This window comes from Nerophis lumbriciformis, linkage group LG14 (assembly GCF_033978685.3).
Source record: "Nerophis lumbriciformis linkage group LG14, RoL_Nlum_v2.1, whole genome shotgun sequence".
NCBI lineage: Eukaryota > Metazoa > Chordata > Actinopteri > Syngnathiformes > Syngnathidae > Nerophis > Nerophis lumbriciformis.
The window spans coordinates 25,633,017-25,658,924 of NC_084561.2; the positions used below are offsets into that span (position 1 = coordinate 25,633,017).

The 25,908-nt window shown below is 39.5% G+C and overlaps 1 protein-coding gene across 1 annotated transcript; it reads right to left on the reverse strand.

Moving 5' to 3' along the window:
• Positions 1-437: 437 nt before the first annotated feature.
• Positions 438-25,557, reverse strand: pgm1 (phosphoglucomutase 1). Its single transcript, XM_061975729.2, has 11 exons — positions 25,181-25,557; positions 11,053-11,215; positions 10,797-10,940; positions 10,534-10,659; positions 8,466-8,656; positions 6,216-6,370; positions 6,014-6,129; positions 5,777-5,912; positions 3,557-3,740; positions 3,257-3,391; positions 438-953 (listed from the first exon to the last, which is right to left on the reverse strand). Exons 1-11 carry the CDS (start codon positions 25,424-25,426, stop codon positions 864-866), a joined length of 1,686 nt encoding a protein of 561 aa, XP_061831713.1. The 5' UTR covers positions 25,427-25,557; the 3' UTR covers positions 438-863.
• Positions 25,558-25,908: the final 351 nt, after the last annotated feature.

Here is a 25,908-nt window from a genome sequence, read left to right on the forward strand (position 1 = left end):
TTGCCACTTTCGCATCTTTGGGCCACTGGTGCAACTTGAATCCGTCCCTGTTCGTGTTGTTACACCCTCCGACAACACACCGACGAGGCATGATGTCTCCAAGGTACGGAAAACAGTCCAAAAAACGGAAAATAACAGAGCTGATTTGACTCTGTGTTTGAGAAAATGGCGGATTGCTTCCCGATGTGACGCCACGTTGTGACGTCATCGCTCCGAGAGCGAATATTAGAAAGGCGTTTAATTCGCCAAAATATACCCATTTAGAGTTCGGAAATCGGTTAAAAAATATATGGTCTTTTTTCTGCAACATCAAGGTATATATTGACGCTTACATAGGTCTGGTGATAATGTTCCCCTTTAAGTGGTCAGTTCATTTCTAAGTTGGGAAAATCATCTACACAAGCAAGATTAATAGATACAAACCATGACTACAAATGTTATGACAGCATGTATTATTTTATTAATAGTGCATTATGCTTTCTTTTTTTTAAGTTACTTTCTTTGGGGTTTTATGGTTTCAGTTGGTTTGGAAGAACAAAGGAGGAAGGCACCAGGTTCAACAAGGAGGAAGAACAACAAAGAATGAAACAACCCCTACCTAAATTATCTTATGTACACTTTGCACTGTTGAAATGTTAGGCGTTGAATCCAGTATCTGTTCAGATGTCAAACAGCACAACGAGGCTTCCCTTTTAGTGAAAATTACACACAATAACATACAATGGCAGTGTATGTCTATTCTCGGGTTCCTGTTCAGTTCCCTTTAGTAATAACTAAGGTAAAGGTAAACACAGCAGACTGATCTATGAGAGAAGAGGTGTTGTCGTTACCGAGAGTGGTTGCGAAACAGTGTGTAACGGGAATCATGTGATCACAGTGGGGCCAGTGCGTCCAGTGCGCTCATGCAGCTGCGAAACCTTCAAGGCGATGTCTACCAAAGGAGCCAGCATCACCTGCACAGAGCCACAAAACACACTTATTAAATATACAATGTCCCCTTTGGATTACACAAATATAGAATCTCTTTCTACTTTTACGAGCAGGACAACAAAATAAACCACTTAGGGGCCTAAGAAGGTTGCAAGTGTAAGCGCTTCGATAAAGGTGAGACACACTATTAGTTTCAAGAAATAAGTGGTCGCAAAGTACAAAGATGGCGTCTGGTACGTTTTAGTTTTCATTTTTACTAACAATTGGAAGTACCGTATTTTTCGGACTATAAGTCGCGGTTTTTTGCATAGTTTGGCCGGGGGTGCGACTTATACTCAGGAGAGACATATGTGTGAAATTATTAACACAACCGTAAAATATCAAATAATATTATTTAGCTCATTCACGTAAGAGACTAGACGTATAAGATTTCATGGGATTTAGTGATTAGGAGTGACAGATTGTTTGGTAAACATATAGCATGTTCTATATGTTATAGTTATTTGAATGACTCTTAACATAATATGTTACGTTAACATACCAGGCACGTTCTCAGTTGGTTATTTATGCCTCATATAAAGTACACTTATTCAGCCTGTTGTTCACCATTCTTTATTTATTTTAAATTGCCTTTCAAATGTCTATTCTTGGTGTTGGGTTTTATCAAATAAATTTCCCCCAAAAATGCGACTTATACTCCAGTGCGACTTATATGTTTTTTTCCATTCTTTATTATGCATTTTCGGCAGGTGCGACTTATACTCCAAAAAATACGGTACTGCTGTATAGGGTTGAGTCATATAGAATACATACAATATAAATTATATAAAGTTAGCTGACAATAGAGCTTTTAATACTACTAATGGTAAATGGGTTATACTTGTATAGCGCTTTTCTACCTTCAAGGTACTCAAGCGCTTTGACACTATTTCCACATTCACCCATTCACACACACATTCACACACTGATGGCGGGAGCTGCCATGTAAGGCCCTAACCACAACCCATCAGGAGCAAGGGTGAAGTGTCTTGCTCAAGGACACAACGGACATGACTAGGTTGGTAGAAGGTGGGGATTGAACCAGGAACCCTCAGGTTGCTGGCACAGCCACTCTGCCAACTGCGCCACACCGTCCCTAATAATAGCATAATAATGCATGTTGATGACACATTCTAGAGAGAAGGCATGCTCAACGCAATGTAAAGTCCTCCCTAGCGTCCTTCCACAGTGAAACTTTTATATCACTAATCCTTGCCTTCATGGCGGCAAATACAAGTTTTTCTTACAAGTATCATTATCACATGATTAGAAGACAAGGAATAGCTAAACATGCTACATTACACACTGTAGGAGGAAACAAAAAAAAACTAGCTAACCGCCAAGCCAGAGATTTTTAATGAAAAGGTGAGCGGACAGATACAAATATCGACAGTAACGACACCAAGTACACTATCAGTATATGGTCCATACTAAAATTATTAATTTGATATTTTGTACAATGAAAAAATTATTTTGTGATTTTTTATTGTTTACAAACTCAGGAAATAAGAGCAAATAGTAGTGTTTGCTTTGGTTGAATCCAGTGGTTCTTAACCTTGTTGGAGGTACCGAACCCCACCAGTTTCATATGCGCATTCACCGAACCCTTCTTTAGTGAAAAATATGTTTGTTTTTTTTCAAATTCAAGAAAAAGTCATATGTTTTTTTACTGGTGTACAAAATGAACCGTGCATGAACATCACCTTGTTGAAAGAACAAAACCAACACAGTGCATAAACTCACAACAAATTACACACTTTACACACATTACCATGAATTGATTAACGTGAACCCCGACTTAAACAAGTTGAAAAACTTATTCGGGTGTTACCATTTAGTGGTCAATTGTACGGAATATGTACTGTACTGTGTAAACTGTACTGTTTCATATAATGTATTCTCTTCCTTTGCAATCTACTTGTAAAAGTTTCTATCGATCAATCAAAAAATCTGCAAATAAGATGGAAAATTAGAGGGAACATTGTTTGGGGGTATCCATAATACGCCGATAGGGAGAAGTTTTTATTTACACGATGAGTCGGACGTGTCTTTACCTCCATGGCAGAGGCTCCGCCGAACCCCTGAGGCGGACTCACCAAACCCCTAAGGTTCGATCGAACCCAGGTTAAGAACCACTGCTTTAATCATTTTACACTATTGACTTTATTATTAAATTTGTATGTACAGTAATAAAAGGGAATAAGGATGTCGCATGATTAACCCTTAACTTGTCATTGTTTTAAATCATCTGAACTATAAATAAAAAATAATTACTGTAAGTTCTGACCTGAGGGTCCTGGTAAATCTTCTGGGGGTCCTTCTCATAGCTGTCTATGTAGAGCCTGACGGTCGCGCCGGCACTACCAGTGCCGCTGAGACGGAAAATGATCCTAGAACCGTCTGAGAAGATCATTCTGAGGCCCTGAGGGAATTAAGAAAAAGTAAAATACAAATGAAAAATGGAAAACACCTTGAAGAATGATTAAAAAAATATTAACAAATTAGTGTCCGTGAGCACTTGTGTATTCTTGGGGTTAATGTCTGTATATTTTTAACAAGGTGATCTTAAACACGACAGATTCCTGACCTGGTTTTTGGAAACGCTTCCATCCACAGGATCAGTGTAGGAAAAGTTGTCTGTGATTGCCACCTCGTAGGCCTTAGCCCCCGATGAAAACTTCTTTCCCACAAAGGACGGCTCGAACATTGTCGTTTCCAGGTCCTTGATCATTTTGTTGGCAGCGTCTGAGTCGACCTCTTCATAGTCGTACCTGAATGAAGATTAATGTAAACTCAAGTACATATATTTGTCTTTGTCGTACTATATACAAAAACACATAAAACTTCACAACACTATCACATTTATATGCAGCTATCAGTATGACCACTAGAAGGGAGTAGAGTAACACACTACAAAACAAGTGGCATGTCTTACTGAAAAGTAAAGTGAAGTGAATTATATTTATATAACGCTTTTCTCTAGTGACTCAAAGCGCTTTACATAGTAAAACCCAATATCTAAGTTACAATTAAACCAGTGTGGGTGGCACTGGGAGCAGGTGGGTAAAGTGTCTTGCCTAAGGACACAACGGCAGTGACTAGAATGGCGGAAGTGGGGATCGAACCTGAAACCTTCGAGTTGCTGGCACGGCCGCTCTACCAAACGCGTGACGCCAAGCTTCTGGAAGGGGGTGTACCCAGCCTTCCACCTGGGTGCATTGGGATAGGCTCCAGCCTCCACTGCAACCCCGAACGGAAAATGGATGGATGGATGGATGAGTACTTTAACATATAAAGCAAAACCTGGGAGGATTGGTATGAAAAGCTCTTATTTTAACACCATGTCACAGAAAAATTAAATGTGGTATTTAATTTGACATTTGTTTGATGAAAACATATGTGCTTTAGTGTATTTGGATTTTGTCATAATTACAACCACCCACTTTTTAAAAAATTACAAAAAAGAAAAAAACTGATGTTTTCGCTTTTTTAGTGAATTTACATGTTGTATTTGTTGTGTACAATGTGAACAAAATAGAGTATTAGTGAGAAAATGCCCCTTTTCAAATGGAGGGAGTGCACTCTATAGACCTAAAATCAAAATTTGAAAAATATAATTACAGCAAAATATAAAAAGCAATTAAAAACATATGGATGGGTATCTTCTGACCTTTCACATTTGAACGATACGGTACAAATTCCAGGTTTTTCATGTGTTAATGAATGTTAATGTGTTTAATAATACATTCTAAAAAAATGATTTAACCTTTACCCTAAGCTAATAATGACAACTGTGCTGTCCAGTTGTTTAAACTGTATATTGTTTTCCTAAAACTCAGTCTCATTTGTTAGTATGCATTTATTTCACTATCTCCTAGATGTGTTGCCATAGTCAGGAAGTAGTCTTTAGTTGAATGTGCTGGTTTTGTCTTTTGTTGATCCCTAAAGTGTTTATACTTTAAATATTTCACTTATACACACCAATAACGTGCATTTTAGTTGTGATTACCAAAGTTAGAGGTGTTGAAATCGCCATGTAAAATCACTAATGCTAATAAGTAGCATTATATGGCACATCCACTGTAAATTAGCATCGAGCTAGCACATTTTGAAAAGTGGAGCATTACTTTTAAGTGCTTTTTATCAGGCATGCTCGCTCTTTTTAGCATAGACAGTTACAACATTACCTACAGTATAGGCAGTCCGCTACGAACACGCCCGTTTGCTTGCCAAGCGCCTGAGCCGAGTCTAACACCTGACATGATGTCACCTGCAACAAAGCTACTGAAATATGGGACTGTTTGATTTACATGAATTGGCTGAACTTAGTCCATACCTATTAAAGTATCGATATCGGTAGTCATCCTTAAAAATACAAAATATTCTACAGTACAATTTAGATTGGTACATTACAATCTGGCTTGTGTTTCTGCAATGTGGAGTATGAGGCAAACTGGTGGTAGTTGCATACGTTGTGAAAATCGTGTGACAGCAAAGTAGAAAGATCATGATCAAAAAATTATGACAAAGTAAGCAAACAATGGAGGAAATCTGGCCATTTATGTTGTTCTTAAAGTGTACCTGTTCATCATTTATAATGATGTATTTTTACTATCAATATTGAACCATTCTCCTAACAACCTTGGAGTAGACTGCAGTGTGTCTATTGCGACTCTTTAGGTAACAACTACCTGGCGGCTCTACAGAAGAGTGACAAATTGTACTGGCAGTGGAATCGATGTTGTGCTGTACTAAACTGAATTGTACTGCTTGGTTAAAACAAGTGTCACATTTGCATCTACTGTACCTGGTGAAGAAGTTTCTCCCAAACTTTTGCCAGTGATCCTTCATGATGTCTTCCACGCTCTGTTTACGATTGGCTAAGATAGACAACCATGCAAGTACTGCCCACAGGCCGTCCTTCTCCCGGATATGATCCGAGCCTAGTTGGTCAACAAGGACACGGGAGGGAAGCTTTTAGGGTCAATTCAATGTTTTTACTTCCAGGTATCCTGTGGCAAAATGCATACTTTTTTTTACCCACCAGTGCCAAAGCTCTCCTCTCCGCACAGTGACAGTTTTCCTGCATCCATCAAATTCCCAAAGAACTTCCAGCCTGTGGGTGTCTCGTATAGTGGCATCTTCAGGGCTTTAGCCACACTAGAACAAATACAACAAATAGACATAAATCCTGATGGTAGCTTGTTTTTTGTGAACTCAATTAGTAATAATATAGTGAGTTTTACTTGTCAAGGGCCCCACTAGTGGGCATACTACGGGCCAGACCCTTCACACCGGTTTTCTGGAAGTATGGGATGCTTGTAATGTTGGCAGCAATAACAGCCACTGAGTCTGAAGGGTTCACAAAAAAGCCATGTTTGCCGAGCACCATGTTCCGGTCCTTGAAAAAAGGGTACAGACATGCAATGTTTAACATCCTTTCATAGTAAAAATGTATTTACAGTTGTTATGTGCACCGCACATATGCCCTAGCCTGTGTTTTATCTACTGATTCTTTCAATTTTTGGTTATAGGCTCTGATTGGACAGCAAAGTGAGGCTCAGGAGATAAAGCCTGCAGGTTGAAGAGCCGGAAGCTCTCGCTCTCTTTCTCTCTCACTGTGAATGCTCGCCAGCCCAGCTGCTCGCCACACCCATTACTGTTTTGCCACGACTCGCTTTAATTGCGAGCCAATCTGGTACAATATACCAAGTGTAAAATAAAACTTTTCACTGAACAAGTAAGTCCGGAGCAAAAACCGTAACATAATTTGAGGCTCGTTCAAGAATTGAACCTGGGACCTTTAGCAAAGAGAGCTTTAACACACCCTTCTCTCTGTGGCAGTGTAGTACAGTCACACTGGCTCACTGGTAGTCAACATGTGGGCCTTCCTCATGACGGCACAGCCAAGGTGTGTCCTTATGTGCACCTGCTGCAAAAAACATGGCCACTGATTAACAATTGCTTTAAGAAGAAGAAGAGCCAAAAGTAGTTGCATTGTAGGTAAGGTCCCAGTTACTATTTTACACGATAACGTACCGTAGTCTATTTTTTTTGTGATGTGTTGCCTTATTAATAACCTACTTGCTTGGTTATATAATGCAATTTAAAGGGGCACTATTATGTAAAACCAACTTTTCTCACTTATTGGTACCTGTTTTTGTGTATTTGGGATCTGCATAAGTCCCGAAAATTTGAAATCAAACCATAGATATTTATAAAACAATCTTGCCTTCCTTCAAACTTCCTCCAAACAAGCCGTTTGGAATTTGCCCCAACACTGATTGTAATGCCAGCCAATATCTACATATATGGTAGAAATTTACCAAACGTATTTTGCGCGAGTCTGCCATTGTAGTCCATGGCTGTGGTCAATAAGCTCTCTCTTTTTTAATATCCTCTTATTGTGGGGTAGATTGGCTCGTACATGCACATGCATCCTCCGCTATTGCCATTTCTAATACAAAGTACTGGTAGTGTATAGTTTGAACTTATTAGGGGACGGCGTAGCGCGGTTGTGAGAGTAGCCGTGCCAGCAACCTGAGGGTTCCTGGTTCGATCCCCACCTTCTACCAACCTCGTCACGTCCGTTGTGTCCTTGGGCAAGACACTTCACCCTTGCTCCTGATGGGTCATGGTTAGGGCCTTGCATGGCAGCTCCTGCCATCAGTGTGTGAATGTGTGTGTGAATGGGTGAATGTGGAAATAGTGTCAAAGCGCTTTGAGTACCTTGAAGGTAGAAAAGCGCTATACAAGTAAAACCCATTTACCATATATCTGTCAGTAGACTCCATAACGAAGCGCTACAAACTCCAGCATGGATGACGGGGAGAAAATGCTGTCGAAATGGAGGCATGTAAATAAGAACGCCCACAAAACGGCGGAACTTGAAGAGAGGGTCAGAAAGCAATTTTGAAGATGGTCTGTACAACATAATCTATGCAACATTTTGACCAAAGAATCACCATTACATGTTATGTAGACCAAAAGGAAGGGTTTTAAATGTAGAAAAAAAAAATCATAATACGACCCCTTTAAATGACCATGTACTCTCCTCAGCTTGAGTCAGACCACCAGTTGCGATGGCTCTGTTTTCCATTTTTCCAATATAGTTTTCGTGTTGAAGTATTTTCGCTAAAGCTTCACCTCTATTAGGGTTGTTGAGACATACATGTTTTTTTGACCTAGAGGAACTTTTTAAAAGGAGGACATTTTCCCCACTGTGTTTCCTGTGTGCGCTATGGCACCTACAGATTCTTTCCTCAGCTATCATGCAGTGCAGGAGTTGGTGAGCTTTGATGGTTCGCATTTGTTTCTTGGGCAGGAGTTGACGCGTTAATTACACGTTCCTTCCTGGTGTATGATGGCTCTCTTTTTCCCTCCATTCACCATTTATGGGTGAAGGTTTTACATGCAAATAAGAATTTCTTCTTTTAGAACTGTTCTACAGTATTTAGGGTCTTATGTTCTAGCTATTAAGAAAAACATCAACTTACACCATCGCCATCGAAGGCGGCACCAAAGTCATACTCTCCACTTTTCATGGAGTTCACCAGGTCGGCAGCGTAAGTCAGGTTTGGGTCAGGGTGGTGCCCGCCAAAGTCCTCCTTCGGGACACAGTTGGCTGCGGAGTTGGCGGGAGAACCGAGCTCCTCACACACGATCTTCTTCACATACGGACCAACCACTGAAAAATAGAGAGAGATCCATTAGAAAAGGGGTGGCGTGGCGCGGATGGTACAGTGGCCGTGCCAGCAACTTGAGGGTTCCAGGTTCAATTCCAGCTTCCGCCATCCTACTCACGGCTGTTGTGTCCTTGGGCAAGACACTTCACCCTTTCTCTGGGTCATGGTTAGCGCCTTGCAAGGCAGCTTTTGCCATCAGTGTGTGAATGTATGTGTGAATGGGTGAATGTGATGTACAAACCCCGTTTCCATATGAGTTGGGAAACTGTGTTAGATGTAAATATAAACGGAATACAATGATTTGCAAATCATTTTCAACCCATATTCAGTTGAATATGCTACAAAGACAACATATTTGATGTTCAAACTGATAAACATTTTTTTGTTGTTGCAAATAATCATTAACTTTAGAATTTGATGCCAGCAACACGTGACAAAAAAGTTGGGAAAGGTGGCAATAAATACTGATAAAGTTGAGGAATGCTCATCAAACACTTATTGGAACATCCCACAGGTGAACAGGCAAATTGGGAACAGGTGGGTGCCATGATTGGGTATAAAAGTAGATTCCATGAAATGTTTAGTCATTCACAAACAAGGATGGGGCGAGGGTCACCACTTTGTCAACAAATGCGTGAGCAAATTGTTGAACAGTTTAAGAAAAACCTTTCTCAACCAGCTATTGCAAGGAATTTAGGGATTTCACCATCTACGATCCGTAATATCATCAAAGGGTTCAGAGAATCTGGAGAAATCACTGCACGTAAGCAGCTAAGCCCGTGACCTTCGATCCCTCAGGCTGCACTGCATCAACAAGCGACATCAGTGTGTAAAGGATATCACCACATGGGCTCAGGAACACTTGAGAAACCCACTGTCAGTAACTACAGTTGGTCGCTACATCTGTAAGTGCAAGTTAAAACTCTCCTATGCAAGGCGAAAACCGTTTATCAACAACACCCAGAAACGCCGTCGGCTTCGTTGGGCCTGAGCTCATCAAAGATGGACTGATACAAAGAGGAAAAGTGTTCTGTGGTCTGACGAGTCCACATTTCAAATTGTTTTTGGAAACTGTGGACGTCGTGTCCTCCGGACAAAAGAGGAAAAGAACCATCCGGATTGTTATAGGCGCATTTATTTTCTGATAGATTAAAAATGAACAACAAAGGGAACATTTAAAAACTCTGCCAGACTCAATCCCACCTATGTGACTAACTAAGATTATCACATAATTTATTTAGAAAGTATAAATAAAGACAAAAGAAGATAGAATATTAACTGCCACAAAAAAACATTATGATTTGTACATTTTAAAATGCGCTTTGTCTATATTACAACAAAAAAAACAATCTGATATTGTCTTTATTTTTAAATTATCATACCATGATTTTACCAGTTCGACACACTTGGGAATAGATTTTCCTCCACGTGGCCCCTGAGCTAAAATGAGTTTGATCGGTATCTAAATTGGCAGCACCAGAACATCTCTAATTTAAATTATTTTCACTGAAAGAATACAGTACACTTTTTCTTTTCTCCATGGAATTTTTTTTTGCGCAAAACATTTTCATTCTAGCTGATGTTTTCAATTCCATTGAAATGTGAATTGAGAATGTTCATTTCAGTTACTTGTTTCAAAATATACAAATATTTTGAGAATAAACTAAGTGGAATATTTAACTGAAATCGAAGGAGAAGGTTCAATTAATTGTGATTTTGTTTGATTTTTGACAAAATTGCCCAGCCTGAGCAAACACTAAAACCCACTTAAGTAATGCTTTTAAATATATTGCGTGAAAATAAAATGTACGCTGGTCAACATCTGCTCAATCAAGAGCTGAGTCAAAAAATGTAATTAAACATCTGCGCTGTGTTGTACCTCCATGCATTGCGTCCAGACGGATGTTAATGTGATTGGCTCCAGAGAGAAGCTCCTTCAGAGCAGGGAAGTCAAAGATACTCCTCAGCATATCAGCGTAGGCATCTTCAGATCCTACGACCTCCACTGTGACAAATCATGAGGGAAACATAAAATAAGGCTTTAAAGACATTTAGGACCATAATGCAGCTTAGAAGTTCACGGTCTCCTATCCCGTGTTTTTGGGGTCCACCGAGCCCCCCCAACGGCACCCTTCAACATACCCGTAAAAGGCTTGAAGTTGTCCACATCAAAGGTCTGCTTGCCAATCTTTGATACATCCACTTTGAGCTCAGGGCAGATGTGATACTCCTGTAGCCCTTTGCTGATCTCATATATTTTGTTCGTAATGCCCTCTGGAGCAGGTCCTAAAGACAGTGTAGCAGTTTAGCAGAGTATTTTACAGTAAAAGGGAACATTTGCACAACATAATGTGGGCTCATCCAGCGGAAGTCACAGTGCTGCGAGCGCTTTATTCACCTCCACTGGAGATGTTGTACTTGATGCCAAAGTCCCCATTGGGACCACCAGGGTTGTGGCTGGCTGTGAGGATGATCCCGCCCACTGCCTTTATCTTGCGGATCACACAGGACACAGCTGGGGTGGACATGATGCCATTGTGGCCAATCGCCAGGTGACCGATCTGTAGGAGTCACACCAGAATAGCACGAAAACATTTAATTCAAAACATATAAATAAAATTGGTGTTTTTAAAAATGAAAAAACTTTTTTTTTTTGACTAAGTAATTTACTTAATCATTGATTATAAACATAAGTAATAGTTATTTACTGCAAATACATGGGTTTTATGCTGCCAATTCCAATCATCCATGAGTAAGATCAGCCGATACAAAGACAGATCACATAAGGTTGCGCGATATAGACGAAATACGGTATAAATTATAAATAAAATTGGCTAACAATCGAGCTTTTAAGTACGATCGTTATATCATGATAATGCATGTTGAAGACACGTGGGGGGGGGGGGGGGGGGGGGGGGGGGCATTTTAAATATTCCACTCCGATTATCTTTGACGATTTCCATAGATTCTACGTTGCTGCAGTCTGACCATATTAGATCAGCCATACTGGACATTTTTAAAAATTGGAAAGAGATGTGGTGTTTATCATTCACAATCCTTAAGTAAGTCAAGAAGACATATGCTTGGCTTTTTCTAATTCATTCGAAATCTTAAATAAATACCTAACAATGGATCAATGGTCCTCTGTTGCGCTCATTATACTCTCTAAGAACATCAAGAAACTGCCAACTATACTCCACATACATGCTGCGACTTGAAAATGTACCAAATATGAGCGATAGTTATTATAAGTGCTAACGCAGGCGGCCTATTTTAGCAGCGCATTGATAGCAGTGAGATAATGCTAGCTTAAGATGCTATTGTTGACACACCGGCAGCTGCTTTTGCTCCGTCTCACACTTGCTAAAAGTTAATGCTAGATTATAATTCATGCGTCTCTCACCTGGTAGTAGACAAATGTGGCCATGGACAGAGAGGCTGGTCGGCTGACATCCCCGAGATAGCAAAAGAGAAGTCATTGCGGCGACTTTCTTTTAACCCTTCGTGAGGATTGCAATTGAATCTTCATCTAAACGGAATTATGTGAATGTCCCATTGGTCAGCATCCCAGTGAGAGTGGAAATTGTACAGTAAGTGTTTGTTTTATTATTTTGTATGATGGCTAGTTTGTATGTGCAGCACCTTGCAATGTTGCTGATGAATAATAAAGCTGCATCCTTTTAGCACTTGGCTTCTAAAACTTATTGCTTATCTTCTTTGTGTTTAGGCTCAAAAATATAAAGTTCTGTATCTTAATTTTTCCCAAAGTAATCGTTGTTGGCTCTCACAAAGTCTGCTTGATTGATGGGGGAGTAGGGTTGCTAACAGTCCCTTGAAAAATGGAACCGTCCCGTATTTAGAAACAGAAGTACGAGTCCCGTATTGAGCTGTCTAGAGACACACTTTGTACCTTATTTTTAATAAGTGGCTAACATAGCTGATTATTTGATATGCATGTTCCTGGGTTGGTGTGCCCTATAAAGTTAGAGACAAAAGTAAATCGTAGCGTTACACGCCAGTTTTGACACGGCAGTTTTGCTACAGTAGCCAACACGCACCTTGTCAGGAAAGCAGATGATTAAAGTAAGTGTATAAAACAGGGGTAGGGAACCTATGGCTCTCAAGCCAGATGTGGCTCTTTTGATGACTGCATATGGCGCTCAGATAAATCTTAGCTGACATTGCTTAACACGATAAGTAATGAATAATTCCGTAGGTAATCACAGTTAGAGATGTCCGATAATGGCTTTTTTGCCGATATCCGATATTCCCCAACTCTTAATTAGCGATTCCGATATCAACCGATACCGATATATATAGTCGTGGAATTAACACATTATTATGCCTAATTTTGTTGTGATGCACCGCTGGATGCATTAAACAATGTAACAAGATTTTCCAAAATAAATCAACTCAAGTTATGAAAAAAAATGCCAACATGGCACAGCCATATTTATTATTGAAGTCACAAAGTGCATTATTTTTTTTTAAACATGCCTCAAAACAGCAGCTTGGAATTTGGGACATGTTCTCCCTGAGAGAGCATGAGGAGGTTGAGGTGGGCTGGGTTGGGGGGTAGCGGGGGGTGTATATTGAAGCGTCAGTGCTGCAAGGGGTTCTGGGTATTTGTTCTGTTGTGTTTATGTTGTGTTACGGTGCGGATGTTCTCCCGAAATGTGTTTGTCATTCTTGTTTGGTGTGGGTTCATAGTGTGGCGCATATTTGTAACAGTGTTAAAGATGTTTATACGGCCACCCTCAGTGTGACCTGTATGGCTGTTGACCAAGAATGCCTTGCATTCACTTGTGTGTGTGTAAAGCCGTAGATATCATGTGATTGGGCCGGCACGCAAAGGCAGTGCCTTTAAGGTTTATTGGCGCTCTGTACTTCTCCCTACGTCCGTGTACCACTCCGTACAGAGGCGTTTTAAAAAGTCATACATTTTACTTTTTGAAACTGATACCGATAATTTCCGATATTACATTTTAAAGCATTTATCGGCCGATAATATCGGCAGTCTGATGTTATCGGACATCTCTAATCACAGTGTTAAAAATAACGTTAAAAATATAAAACATTCTCATGCATTTTAATGCATCCATCCGTTTTCTACCGCACTTGTTCAAGAAGTTTCATTAATGGTAAGAAGGATTTTATTTATTATTGGTTAGTTTCAGAATAACAACGTTATTAAAAAGAATAACAGACTTATTACACTCTAAAAATGTTGGTCTTACTTAAAAATGCACGCATTTAGTTGTATTTGATAACTCAATGACGACAACTTTCTTCTTTGTTCAAATCATCTGCAGGTATTTCCAAAGCTGTATCTCTAGCTCTCCCCATCAGTGATAGAGCAACAGCTAAGGCTTGTTTCTCCTTACCTAGGTCGGTAACACGTATCCACTTTTCAACTTCATTTTTCCAGCTCTCATATGACTTATTTTCTTCAAACGCAGGAGGGACTCTGTAGTTAGCGTTGTTAACCATCCTCTGCTACCATTGATAACTCAATGACGACAACCTTCTTCTTTGTTCAAATCATCCGCAGGTATTTCCAAAGCTGTATCTCTAGCTCTCCCCGTCAGTGATAGAGCAACAGCTAAGGCTTGTTTCCCCTTATCCAGGTCGGTAACACGTATCCACAGTATTCAGTGTTAATATTATACGGCTCTCACGGAAATACATTTTTAAATATTTGGATTTCATGGCTCGCTCAGCCAACAAGGTTCCCGACCCCTGGTGTAAAAGTTAAAATACAAGCTTTCTTCTATCTTTGGTTGCAACAAGTGCAATATTTATGTGAGCGTGTTTGTTTTGTCACTCAGTTGGTCCGAGGTCGAGCACACGTCATCATTCAATGAGGACATTACACATCCAGTTTGTACACTTCGGTAGGCAAAGAGAGGTATGTGGCTTAAACTATTAGTGGCGTGTCATTTATTCCACTTTAATGAGCTACGAGTGTGTGTGTGTGATGCTTTTATTTAATGACAAATTACACAATACAGCATAAAGGCATTAGCCACACCAAGTGGAGAATCCTTCAACAATAAAGCACAATTAAAATGTTGCCAGTCAACACTATAAGACATATATCTCACCTTTCTTTTGTCAGAGTAGTTCTCATAGTGATGAAAGTTGGAGACTTGCTCTATATAAAATTGCACACTGAATCTATTCTGTTTTAAGTTAAGCAGGACAGACTTCTGTTAAAAAATGTTTGTATTCTGTTAAGTTAAGCAGGAAATATTTATATTTCAGACAAAAACATTATTCTGTTCATTTAGCTATTTTCAGTTTGTTTCCAATGTATTCGTATTAATCCAAAACATGTGCATCCAGTAAAATTCTGGTTGGAGTCAAATAGTATAAAAATATATGTGTAAATTGTCAGTCATATAATCCACAAAGGTTGAATGGAAGCAACTCTGAAGCATCTTAAGCAAGAAGAGTCCAGTTGCCTCCAATCAACCATTGTGGATAGTAAAGACTCCATCCATCCATTTTCTACCGCTTGTTCCTTTCGGGATCGCAGGGGGCGCTGGAGCCTATCGCAGCTGCATTCGGGTGGAAGGCGGCGTACACCCTGGACAAGTCGCCACCTCATCGCAGGGCCAACACAGATAGAGAGACAACATTCACACACTAGGGCCAATTTAGTGCTGCCAATCAACCTATCCCCAGGTGCATGTCTTGGGAGGTGGGAGGAAGCCGGAGTACCCGGAGGGAACCCATGCAGTCACGGGGAGAACATGCAAACTCCACAGAGAAAGATCCCAAAGACTCCTTTCACACAAATTAAAAAAAAGGCCACAAAAATTAGGCCGACCAACCCTGAAAGGTGACTCATTCTGTTTTCAGGGAGTTGTCAACCCTATGGGGAAGGGATCTGTGGTTCCCAACGCTACGTCACGGATCACGTGACTGGATTCCTCGTTAACCCTCAAAGTGGCTTGGGAATCTCTGTGAGATTGGTGCTATCTTAAACATGTTTATTTATTCGCAAACTTTGGCAGTCTTTTGGTGTCATAAATCAGATATACAGTATATGATAATAGGGTTAATATGGGGGCAACTTGTTTTTCCCCTCTCGTGGTACTTTAAATACATTAATTGATATTGTTACACCGCCATCCAGTGTTTTTGTCTGATTATAATTGCAATAAAAATGTACAATAACAATACAATAACAATTTCAAGTATCAATACCAGCATTGGTATGGCCAATACTGCCCCTTTAACTACTTGATATTGGCTCGATACCCACATTTGTAGTATCGCCCAAAACTAATGTAAAGTAGCCAAACAACAAAATAAAAGCATTTACCGTATTTTTCGGACTATAAGTCGACGTTTTTTTTCATAGTTTGGCCGTGGGTGCGACGTATACTCCGGAGCGACTTATGTGTGAAGTTATTCACACATTACCGTAAAATATCAAATAATATTATTTATCTCATTCGCGTGAGCGACGAAGAAAATGTCCGCAATCGTCACACACACGTCAGCAATCGTCACTCACACACCAACCAATAAGAATTTGGCGGGGGCAAGTCATGGCAGAAGTGCATTGTGGGCCATGATATGCTAACTGCTATATGCTATACGCTACTGCCGGAGCTATTAAAATGGATCACATCAACAATCGCAGTAATTTATAAAAACGCAGTAATTTATAAAAACTGAGAAGGACTGAACTAAAATGGCGCCGAAAAGGAAATCCTATACTGCAGATTACAAGCTGGACATAGTGAAATATGCAGCAGAGAACAGCAATCGAGCAGCAGAAAGAAAGGACGCTAGCGGGGCGCATACCAGAGGCGACATCGAGGAAAAAGATTTCATGGGATTTAGTGATCGGGAGTGACAGATTGTTTGGTAAACGTATAGCATGTTCTATATGTTATAGTTATTTGAATGACTCTTGCCATGATGTGTTGCGTTAACATACCAGGCACGTTCTCAGTTGGTTATTTGTGCGTCATATGGCCTACACTTATTCAGCCTGTTGTTCACTATTCTTTATTTATTTTAAATTGTCTTTTAAATGTCTATTCTTGGTGTTGGATTTTATCAAATAAATTTCCCCCAAAAATGTGACGTATATATGTTTTTATCCTTCTTTATTGTGCATTTCCGGCCGGTGCGACGTATACTCCGGAGCGACTTATAGTCCGAAAAATATGGTAGTATATTTTAACAGAAGTGTAGATAGAACCATGGTGCAACAGAATGTAACCAACTATTAACAGTAAATGAGCAAGTAGATTAATAAAAGTTTTTAAAAAATGATGCAACCGGAAATTACGTAATAAATTCAGCCAAATTTTTTGTAATCCGCTTTTAAATCTTTCTATTAATATTTATATACCAAATAATATACTGTTGTAATGGGAGGCTGCAATTTTTATCGTGATATAGATTTTACACCATAACGCCCATCCCTCCAATCACATGTATTAACTATAAATATTTCAGTGTATTTATGGTGAGTGGTTTTGACAGTTTTCCAATATAAAAACAATATTTAAACTACTTCATTTTCTTTTATTACATAAAGTTGTATATGCAAAACACAGTCAATAATACACAATATAGTTACTAGACACTCATTACTCTACTTTTTATTTTATTGTTTATATCAACTTTCTTTCTGCGATAACGTGGTTTCATCTACGGATGTCCCGATCCGATATTTGGATCGGATCGGCTGCCGATATTTGCCAAAAATTGCGTATCGGCAAGGCATGGGAAAATGCCGATCCAGATCCAGTTAAAAAACAACAACTCCGGTCCGTGTTTTCCAACGCACCGATTTAAATAATACATTCCACTTTTCTGCTGCTCCCTAATTTCCGTTCCGCATTTTCCAGCACACCTTCAACACTCCACAGGTCTGTGAATTCTCACGCAGTTGCTTTTAGCTGCTGGCATTACACGACATGCTCTTCTCACTCTTTCCTGTGTCTCCCTCTCACAGACAGCAAGCGCACCTTCTTACACACGTCACATACTGTCACGACATACGTCACACACTGTCACGTCATACGTCACATACGTATACGCCCTCTCCCAGCAGAGAGGTAGCAGCATGGCTAACGTTAGCTGTGATGCTAGCGCAGCCGTGCGAGCAACGCTCCCTCTAAGGTGCTCGCCTGTGCAATTGCGCACTGTTTAAGCGTCCTCTGCGCATAGCAAATCTATGCCACGCACAAAATCAAATAAAAAAATAAGCGCATAACAATTTTCGACACACGGACATGACAGAGAAAACAGTTTTCGTCATCATTGTTCAAATATTGTGACGTCTGTCGAGACGCTTATCTCCATTCGGTGCCACACGCCCACACCATCAAAATGCAGAGGCAAAAATTTCCACATCAACACCGTATGAAAAAATTAGTGATTTTTTTAGTTGTGATTTCCTTCTCTGCATGAAAGTTTAAAAGTAGCATATATTAATGCAGTATGAAGAAGAATGTTTTAATGTAGACATGCAAGCCTTGAAAGAAAATTTTGAAGATCAAGACTACATTTCCTGCAAATGGGTGCATTTCTACCCTATATTTTAACTTTAGATTTATTCTCATATCAAACTCTTTTGGCTGTCTTTTTGACACTTACATCCGGCGCCCCCCTCCACACCCTGGATTATAAATAATGTAAATAATTCAATGTGATTATCTTGTGTGATGACTGTATTATGATGATAGTATATATATCTGATAGTATATATCTGTATCATGAATCAATTTAAGTGGACCCCGACTTAAACAAGTTGAAAAACTTATTCGGGTGTTACCATTTAGTGGTCAATTGTACGGAATATGTACTTCACTGTGCAACCTACTAATAAAAGTCTCAATCAATCAATCAAAACACATAGAATCATCATACTGCTGTGATTATATGCATCAAGTGTTCATTCAAGGCTAAGGCAAAATATCGAGATATATAATGTGTATCGCAATATGGCCTTAAAATATCGCAATATTAAAAAAAGGCCATATCGCCCAGCCCTAGTTCAATGATGCCATTTCTGTTTGTCATGTATAATTTTGTCTATTTTGTGTTTATCCTTGAATAAACAGGTCAGTTTCTTGTTACCAACCATTGTGGATTATTCAAACGCCCCTAATTCAGCTGGCTAGTTGTTATCAAGAGTACTAAAACCCTTTTCAACATGATTCTGACAACTAAGTAGGCTAAATAACTTTAAACTTTAATACATGCTCGGATAGGCCAGTATCGGTCAGTATCGGTATCGGATCGGAAATGCAAAATCAATATCGGTATCAGATCGGAAGTGCAAAAACCTGGATCGGGACATCCCTAGTTTCATCTACACTTCTTAAGACTTTACTAAGCACTTATCTCTTGGTGTTGTTTAGCTTAGGTATTAGCATTCCTGCTCCTGGATTAGGTTTTAACATGTTTAGCCTCACGTGATAATGACACTGAAATATACTAAGAGTTTATTTGCCGCAATAGAGGTGATTATTATTATCTTAGGGGTGTGTCTCCACACTGTGTATGGCGAAACATAATTAACTGCTAGTTGCTTGTCAGCCCGGGGACTAAAAATAGAGTCAGCCAAAGATGAGCAATGTTTCTGATCGGCATTAAAAGGCTTAAATTGGCAACGGCAATCACACACTTTTCAAGAAAATCAACCAATCAACGTGGTTGATCTGCACAATCTGATGACATGCAATACAAGCATTGTACTAAAAAATGTCACAAAAAAATGTTTTTAGGCCATCATGGGGGTGTTATTTTAATTCAATATTTTTATACAGTTTGTCATAGAGTCGTTTTTAACTTTACAACATCATACTGAGAATTTGATGAGGTAACCAAAATATTAAAAACACAAATAGGTCTCCACCACTGCAAACTTCAACCAGAGTAGTCTTCCTCAAACAGTGGGACGGGCCCCCCTGCTTTTTTTGCTGTACCAGAATATGATGAGAGTATGTCGCACTTGGCTTCACTGTAACCACGGTGGCCGACGAGGAAAGACTGGTGTGTTGTTTCCTTTATTTTTGATAAACTTATAATGTTATGCAGAGGTATTGTCATAACAAATTTATCGACAAAATATACTATTTTTAGTCATGGTGGAGAGTGGGGGGGGAGGGGCGTGCAAAATATTTTCTTCTTCCTGGGGGGGGGGGGGGGGGGGGGGGGGGCTAACAAAAAATATTTGAGAAGCACTGAACCAGAGTAACACGTCTGATGATGTACCTAAAGAAGTGTGTGTCCAGTGGTGGACGCTTTTAGCGTGTGTAAATCTATGCAATTTCCCTACTCACTTATTTCTAAATCACCAGTGTCAACAGTGGGCTTGCAATATTCATTTGTGCAACTTTGCCACTTATGATCACATACTATTTACTGCTAATGCTGCTCTCACCTTCCTCTATGACAAACAGCAGTCAGCACACCCTAAGGCAGTACATACTGTATTTTTGCTGGGGACTTTACAAAAGCTTGCTTAAAGTACAAATTATCCAAATTAATACAATACTGTGTATACAATGTTCTACTCATGTGTACTCCAACAATAAGCAGGCTTATACAACTATTCCTCCATGCAGGATTGGTTCATCTGCACCTGGATTGTTTTGACGCTTTTAAAGAAGTTGTCTAATACTGTATGTTTGCATTTTACCTTTTTTTTTTTTTTTTTAACTTTTAAGCATTTTAAACATGCTGCTGCACACTAAATTGGCCCTAGTGTGTGAATGTGAGTGTGAATGTTGTCTGTCTATCTGTGTTGGCCCTGCGATGAGGTGGCGACTTGTCCAGGGTGTACTCCGCCTTCCGCCTGATTGTAGCTGAGATAGGCTCCAGCGCCCCCCGCTACCCCGAAGGGAATAAGCGGTAGAAAATGGATGGATGGATGGATGGATGCATTTTACCTTTTTTTTTTTTTTTTTTTTTACTTTTAAGCACCTTAAACATGCTGCTGCACACTAAATTGGCCCTAGTGTGTGAATGTTAATCTGTTTTATGCATTTTCTCCGACTTAACTTTTGCCTGTCCCACTAAACACACCAATAAGCCTGTTTATAGATGTACAATAAAAATCGTGATAGGAAGTTGCCATTCGTTATAACTTTGTGACATGATACAATGCACATCAATGAACATATCAAATATACATTTGACAGGTTGTAGCCAAAGGCTGATTTCCATCTGCATCTCATTGAAAAGAAACAAGCCCAGGGCTCCCACTAATTCAGCGTTATAGGGAGTTGTATTTTTCATGCACTTATCAGTGGAAAGCCGGTCCTTGAAAATAATGCCTACATTAAACCCGTCCGTGGTGCAAAAAAGGTTATTATTCACTTTTTTTGTTAAGTTACATTGAGAACAACTGCAACTATAGACATATAAATTACATAGCTAAATTGATAAATACAGTATATATTAACGACTATTTACCACAGAGATTGTTTATTGGAGGATCCAAGCAACCCAAATTGTAGGGTTCTATTTTATTTGGTGGCATCTCTCAAGTTGCAGCACACAAGAGGTACGTGACTCAAGGCACGTCCTGCACTAGACCCCCTGCTGGCCAACAAATGTCCCCGCACCTTGGCTCAGGTATGTCTCCAAAAAAGCTTTTTGTAACCACCCTCAACTTGTTTTTACTCGCATGTAAAACATTAAAAAAAACAAGCACACTGGCCTTGTTGAGGAACACATACCAAAACATATTGATAGTCTGGCATGTAAATAAATTATATTTAAATTTGGAAAAGACTAAATTTATGGTATTCAGTAATAAAAGAAAGGTAGAAGTTAGTTTATCCATAAACAAGGTAGAAATTGAGAAGTCTAACATCAGATTTCTTGGGGTCATACTTGATGAAAAGTTGACATGGAAAGCTCATATATTGCATGTGGAAAATAAGGTATCTAAAAGCTTATTTATTTTGAACAAGGTTAAATACAGTTACCCGTATGATACAATGAGAATGTTATAATGCTCAATCATTCTACCTTATTTCAATTATTGTGCAGAAATATGGGGAAATACATATCACAGCAACATAGTGCCTTTATTTCTTTTACAGAAAAGAGCAATTTGTATTATTTTTAAAGTAGGATATAGAGACCACACAAATCCACTTGTCAGGATTATTAAAACTAAAATACATTGTAGAATTGCATACTCTATCAAAGATGTTCAAAGCTAGAAATAAAGTTCTTCCAAAGAACTTACAAAAGTTATTCGTGTTCGCGTCTGAAGATGAGAATCACAGAAGGCTGTATGACTTTAAACATCCAAGAGCGCGAACAAATTTGAAACAAATGTGCTTGTCTGTTGCTGGTGTGAAAGCATGGAATTCTCTAAAGAAAGAGAAAAGTTGCAAGAATATTTTTGAATTTAAAAAGTTACAAAAAGAGACAACTGTCATTATATCAAACTGATTTTTGATTTTGATTGGACGTGTCATTGTGAAAATGCTTAAACAAAAATTAAAAAGTATCTTAATTTTCCCTCTGGGATTATTAAAGTATTTCTGATTCTGATGCTGGAGTTCGGGTGTTGGTGGCGGGAAGAGTGATAATGTCATCTAAAATAATTTGTCTTAAAAAAGGGGGCAGATAAATATCATACTTGCCAACCTTGAGACCTCCGAATACGGGAGATGGGGGCGTGGTTAGGGGGGTGGGGTTGAGGTGCAGGCAGCATACCCCTTCCCCTTCGAGTTGTCCTGGATGAAATGAAATTCTTTTTTCCAATCATTTTGGAACTTGCAAGCGTATTTCTTCTTCTTACTCGTCGTCGCCATGTCTCTTCTTCGTTCTTCTGCTTCGTCTCCTTCTTGTTGTGTGTGCAGTTGTGCACCGAGCTCCAAAAGCCGTAGATGTTATTGTAGCGTCCCGGAAGAGTTAGTGCTGCAAAGGGTTCTGGGTATTTGTTCTGTTGTGTTTATGCTGTGTTACGGTGCGGATGTTCTCCCGAAATGTGTTTGTCATTTTTGTTTGGTGTGGGTTCACAGTGTGGCGCATATTTGTAACAGTGGTAAAGTTGTTTATACGGCCACCCTCAGTGTGACCTGTATGGTTGTTGACCAAGTATGATTTGCATTCACTTGTGTGTGAGTGTGTGTGTGTGTGCTTGAAACGTTATCATTAAACCAGTTAAAAGATCATACAACGTGTCAGCATTACTTGACATCTTCGAGTAAAGACCATTGTTAAACCCGTCCAACGCTACATTATGTTACTGGGCCGGCACGCTGTTTATATGGAGGAAAAGCGGACGCCTGGACAGCATGCGGCTGTTAAGGGGTGAAGGTTTCAGGTTAGAGAGGACGCTCTCGGCAGTGCCTTTAATATTGTTGTCCGGGTGGAAATCGGGAGAAAATCGGGAGAATGGTTGCCCTGGGAGATTTTCAGGAGGGGCACTGAAATTCGGGAGTCTCCCGGGAAAATCGAGAGGGTTGGCAAGTATGATAAATATAAGAATATTATTCTTCCATCTGCTCCTTTCTGATCATGGAAATGTATAAGAAACAAAAAAAACAATGAAAGTGTGAACTGTACATGGCTTGTATACAAGCATTTTCATGAAAGGAATACCGTATTTTTCGGACTATAAGTCACAGTTTTTTTCATAGTTTGGCCGGGGGTGCGACTTATACTCAGGAGTGTGAAATTATTAACACATTACCATAAAATATCAAATAATATTATTTAGCTCATTCACGCAAAAGACTAGACGTATAAGATTTCATGGGATTTAGCGATTAGGAGTGACAGATACGTATAGCATGTTCTATATGTTATAGTTATTGGAATGACTCTTACCATAATATGTTACGTTAACATACCAGGCACGTTCTCAGTTGGTTATTTATGCGTCATATAACATACACTTATTCAGCCTGTTGTTCACTATTCTTTATTTATTTGAAATTGCCTTTCAAATGTCTATTCTTGGTGTTGGGTTTTATCAAATAAATTTCCCCCCAAAAATGCGACTTATACTCCAGTGCGACTTATATATGTTTTTTTCAGAAATATATAAGCCTCTTTTGTACTCAGTTTGCGCGCTGCTTTCTGTACAACAGCCATCTTGGCTTGGTTGACCACCACTGGGTGTCACTTCCGGGAAGAAGTCACATGTCAGATGACCAGCAATATAGGAATATTTTTTCTAAAGTGTATCAAATAATTCGAGCATTTAATGAGGAAATTCTGGCATATGAACTGAATCTTTATAAAAGATGAACTGAGTAAGGAGTACTTGCAAAATGTTGATCTTGTACCATATGTCCAAAAATGTATAGTCTTGGTTAGCCAAAAAACAGTTTTAGTACAGCACTGTGTGATTTAATCAAACACTCACCAGTATCAACAACAACAAATCACTCATTGCACCTCCCATCTTCCGAGGTACCCCCTTTTTATTCCTACACATTCTCTCTCCCCCATTGGCAAAATCTGTAAACCAGTGACATCATTCGCACTCATTTGCCAAAGACATCGATCCTGCATGACTAAAATGTAAAAAAGATTAGGCATGGGTACTTTTCACATTTGAACCGATACAGTCCCTATTTCCGGTCCTTGGGAATCGATACCAGTCCTCAACGGTACCAATTTTCTCAACTTTTGTGTATTCATGTACCGTTTTTTTTCGGACTATAAGTTGCAGTTTTTTTCATAGTTTGGCCGGGGGTGCGACTTATACTCAGGAGCGACTTATGTGTGAAATTATTAACACATTACCGTAAAATATCAAATAATATTATTTAGCTCATTCACGTAAGAGACTAGACGTATAAGATTTCATCGGATTTAGCGATTAAGAGTGACAGATTGTTTGGTAAACGAAAAGCATGTTCTATGTGTTATAGTTATTTGAATGACTCTTACCATAATATGTTACGTTAACATACCAGGCACGTTCTCAGTCGGTTATTTATGCTTCATATAACGTACACTTATTCAGCCTGTTGTTCACTATTCTTTATTTATTATAAATTGCATTTCAAATGTCTATTCTTGGTGTTGGGTTTTATCAAATAAATGTCCCCCCAAAAATGCGATTTATACTCCAGTGCGACTTATACATGTTTTTTTCCTTCTTTATTATTCATTTTCGGCCGGAGCGACTTATACTCCGAAAAATACGGTAAACAGAAATGATGATGATGATAAATGTGTAAAGGTCAAAGGTCCAGCGGTGTAACGCGAGGTCACCAGAGGACATTAAGGCTGCAATGGCCACCTTTGAACGAACTTCCATTTCGAGACCCATTCACATAGGCCCCTTAAATTATTAATTCAAGAGGTTATTAAAGGTTTTTAGCGAATGAGTGTAGGTGACTTACGAGTATTTATACTGAATTGACATGGGATACCTGCAACATCCGGGTACTGCGCAATGACACGTGAAATACTTTATTCAAAAGACCCGCTAAATGAGCGCTAGCTAAGATTGATAGCCGGAAGCTAACATTAGCTTATCCAAAAGTGCGGTTGTTTTCCATACTGACCCCATTGGCGGCGGCGATTTGAACAATGAGCTGAATGGCGTCGCTCATGAAGAACCTGCCGTCACCTCCCACCACCAGAGAGGCTGCCTGGCGCTCGGCAGGCGGGATGACGGAGATTATGCTCTGGATGAAGTTCTCCGTGTAGTGCTGGTTCTGCTGGAACACGGTAACCCTCTTCCTCAGGCCGCTTGTGCCGGGCTTCTGGTCCGTGTAGGCCTTAGTCTTCACCGTCGTTACTTTCACCATTTTTGACAAGTCACCCCCCAAAATAGCACGACAGTAATGTCCTGTGTTTATCCGCGGCGTGGACGGGTCTGCAGTGCAGTGAGCAGGGCTGCCAGAGCCGAGGACTAGATTGGATGACGCCCCCCTCGCAGACCCACCTCCTCGGTTTAAAGGGCAAGTTAAAGCCTGCTCTGCACCGCGCAATTAATACTCCCATATTTGTCATGTTCAGACAGGCTTTTAATAATAATGATTTGTTTTTATAAACAGATTACATGTCAAAAATACCGTACTCACCCTGATACAAGACGACACTCGATATCGTTGTCTAAATCAGTGGTTCTTAACCTTGTTGGAGGTACCGAACCCCACCAGTTTCATATGCGCATTCACCCGAACCCTTCTTTAGTGCAATTTTAATTTTTTTTTTTTTCAAATTCAAGACAAAGTTATATGTTTTTGGTAACACTTTAGTATGGGGAACATATTCTAAGTAACAAAGA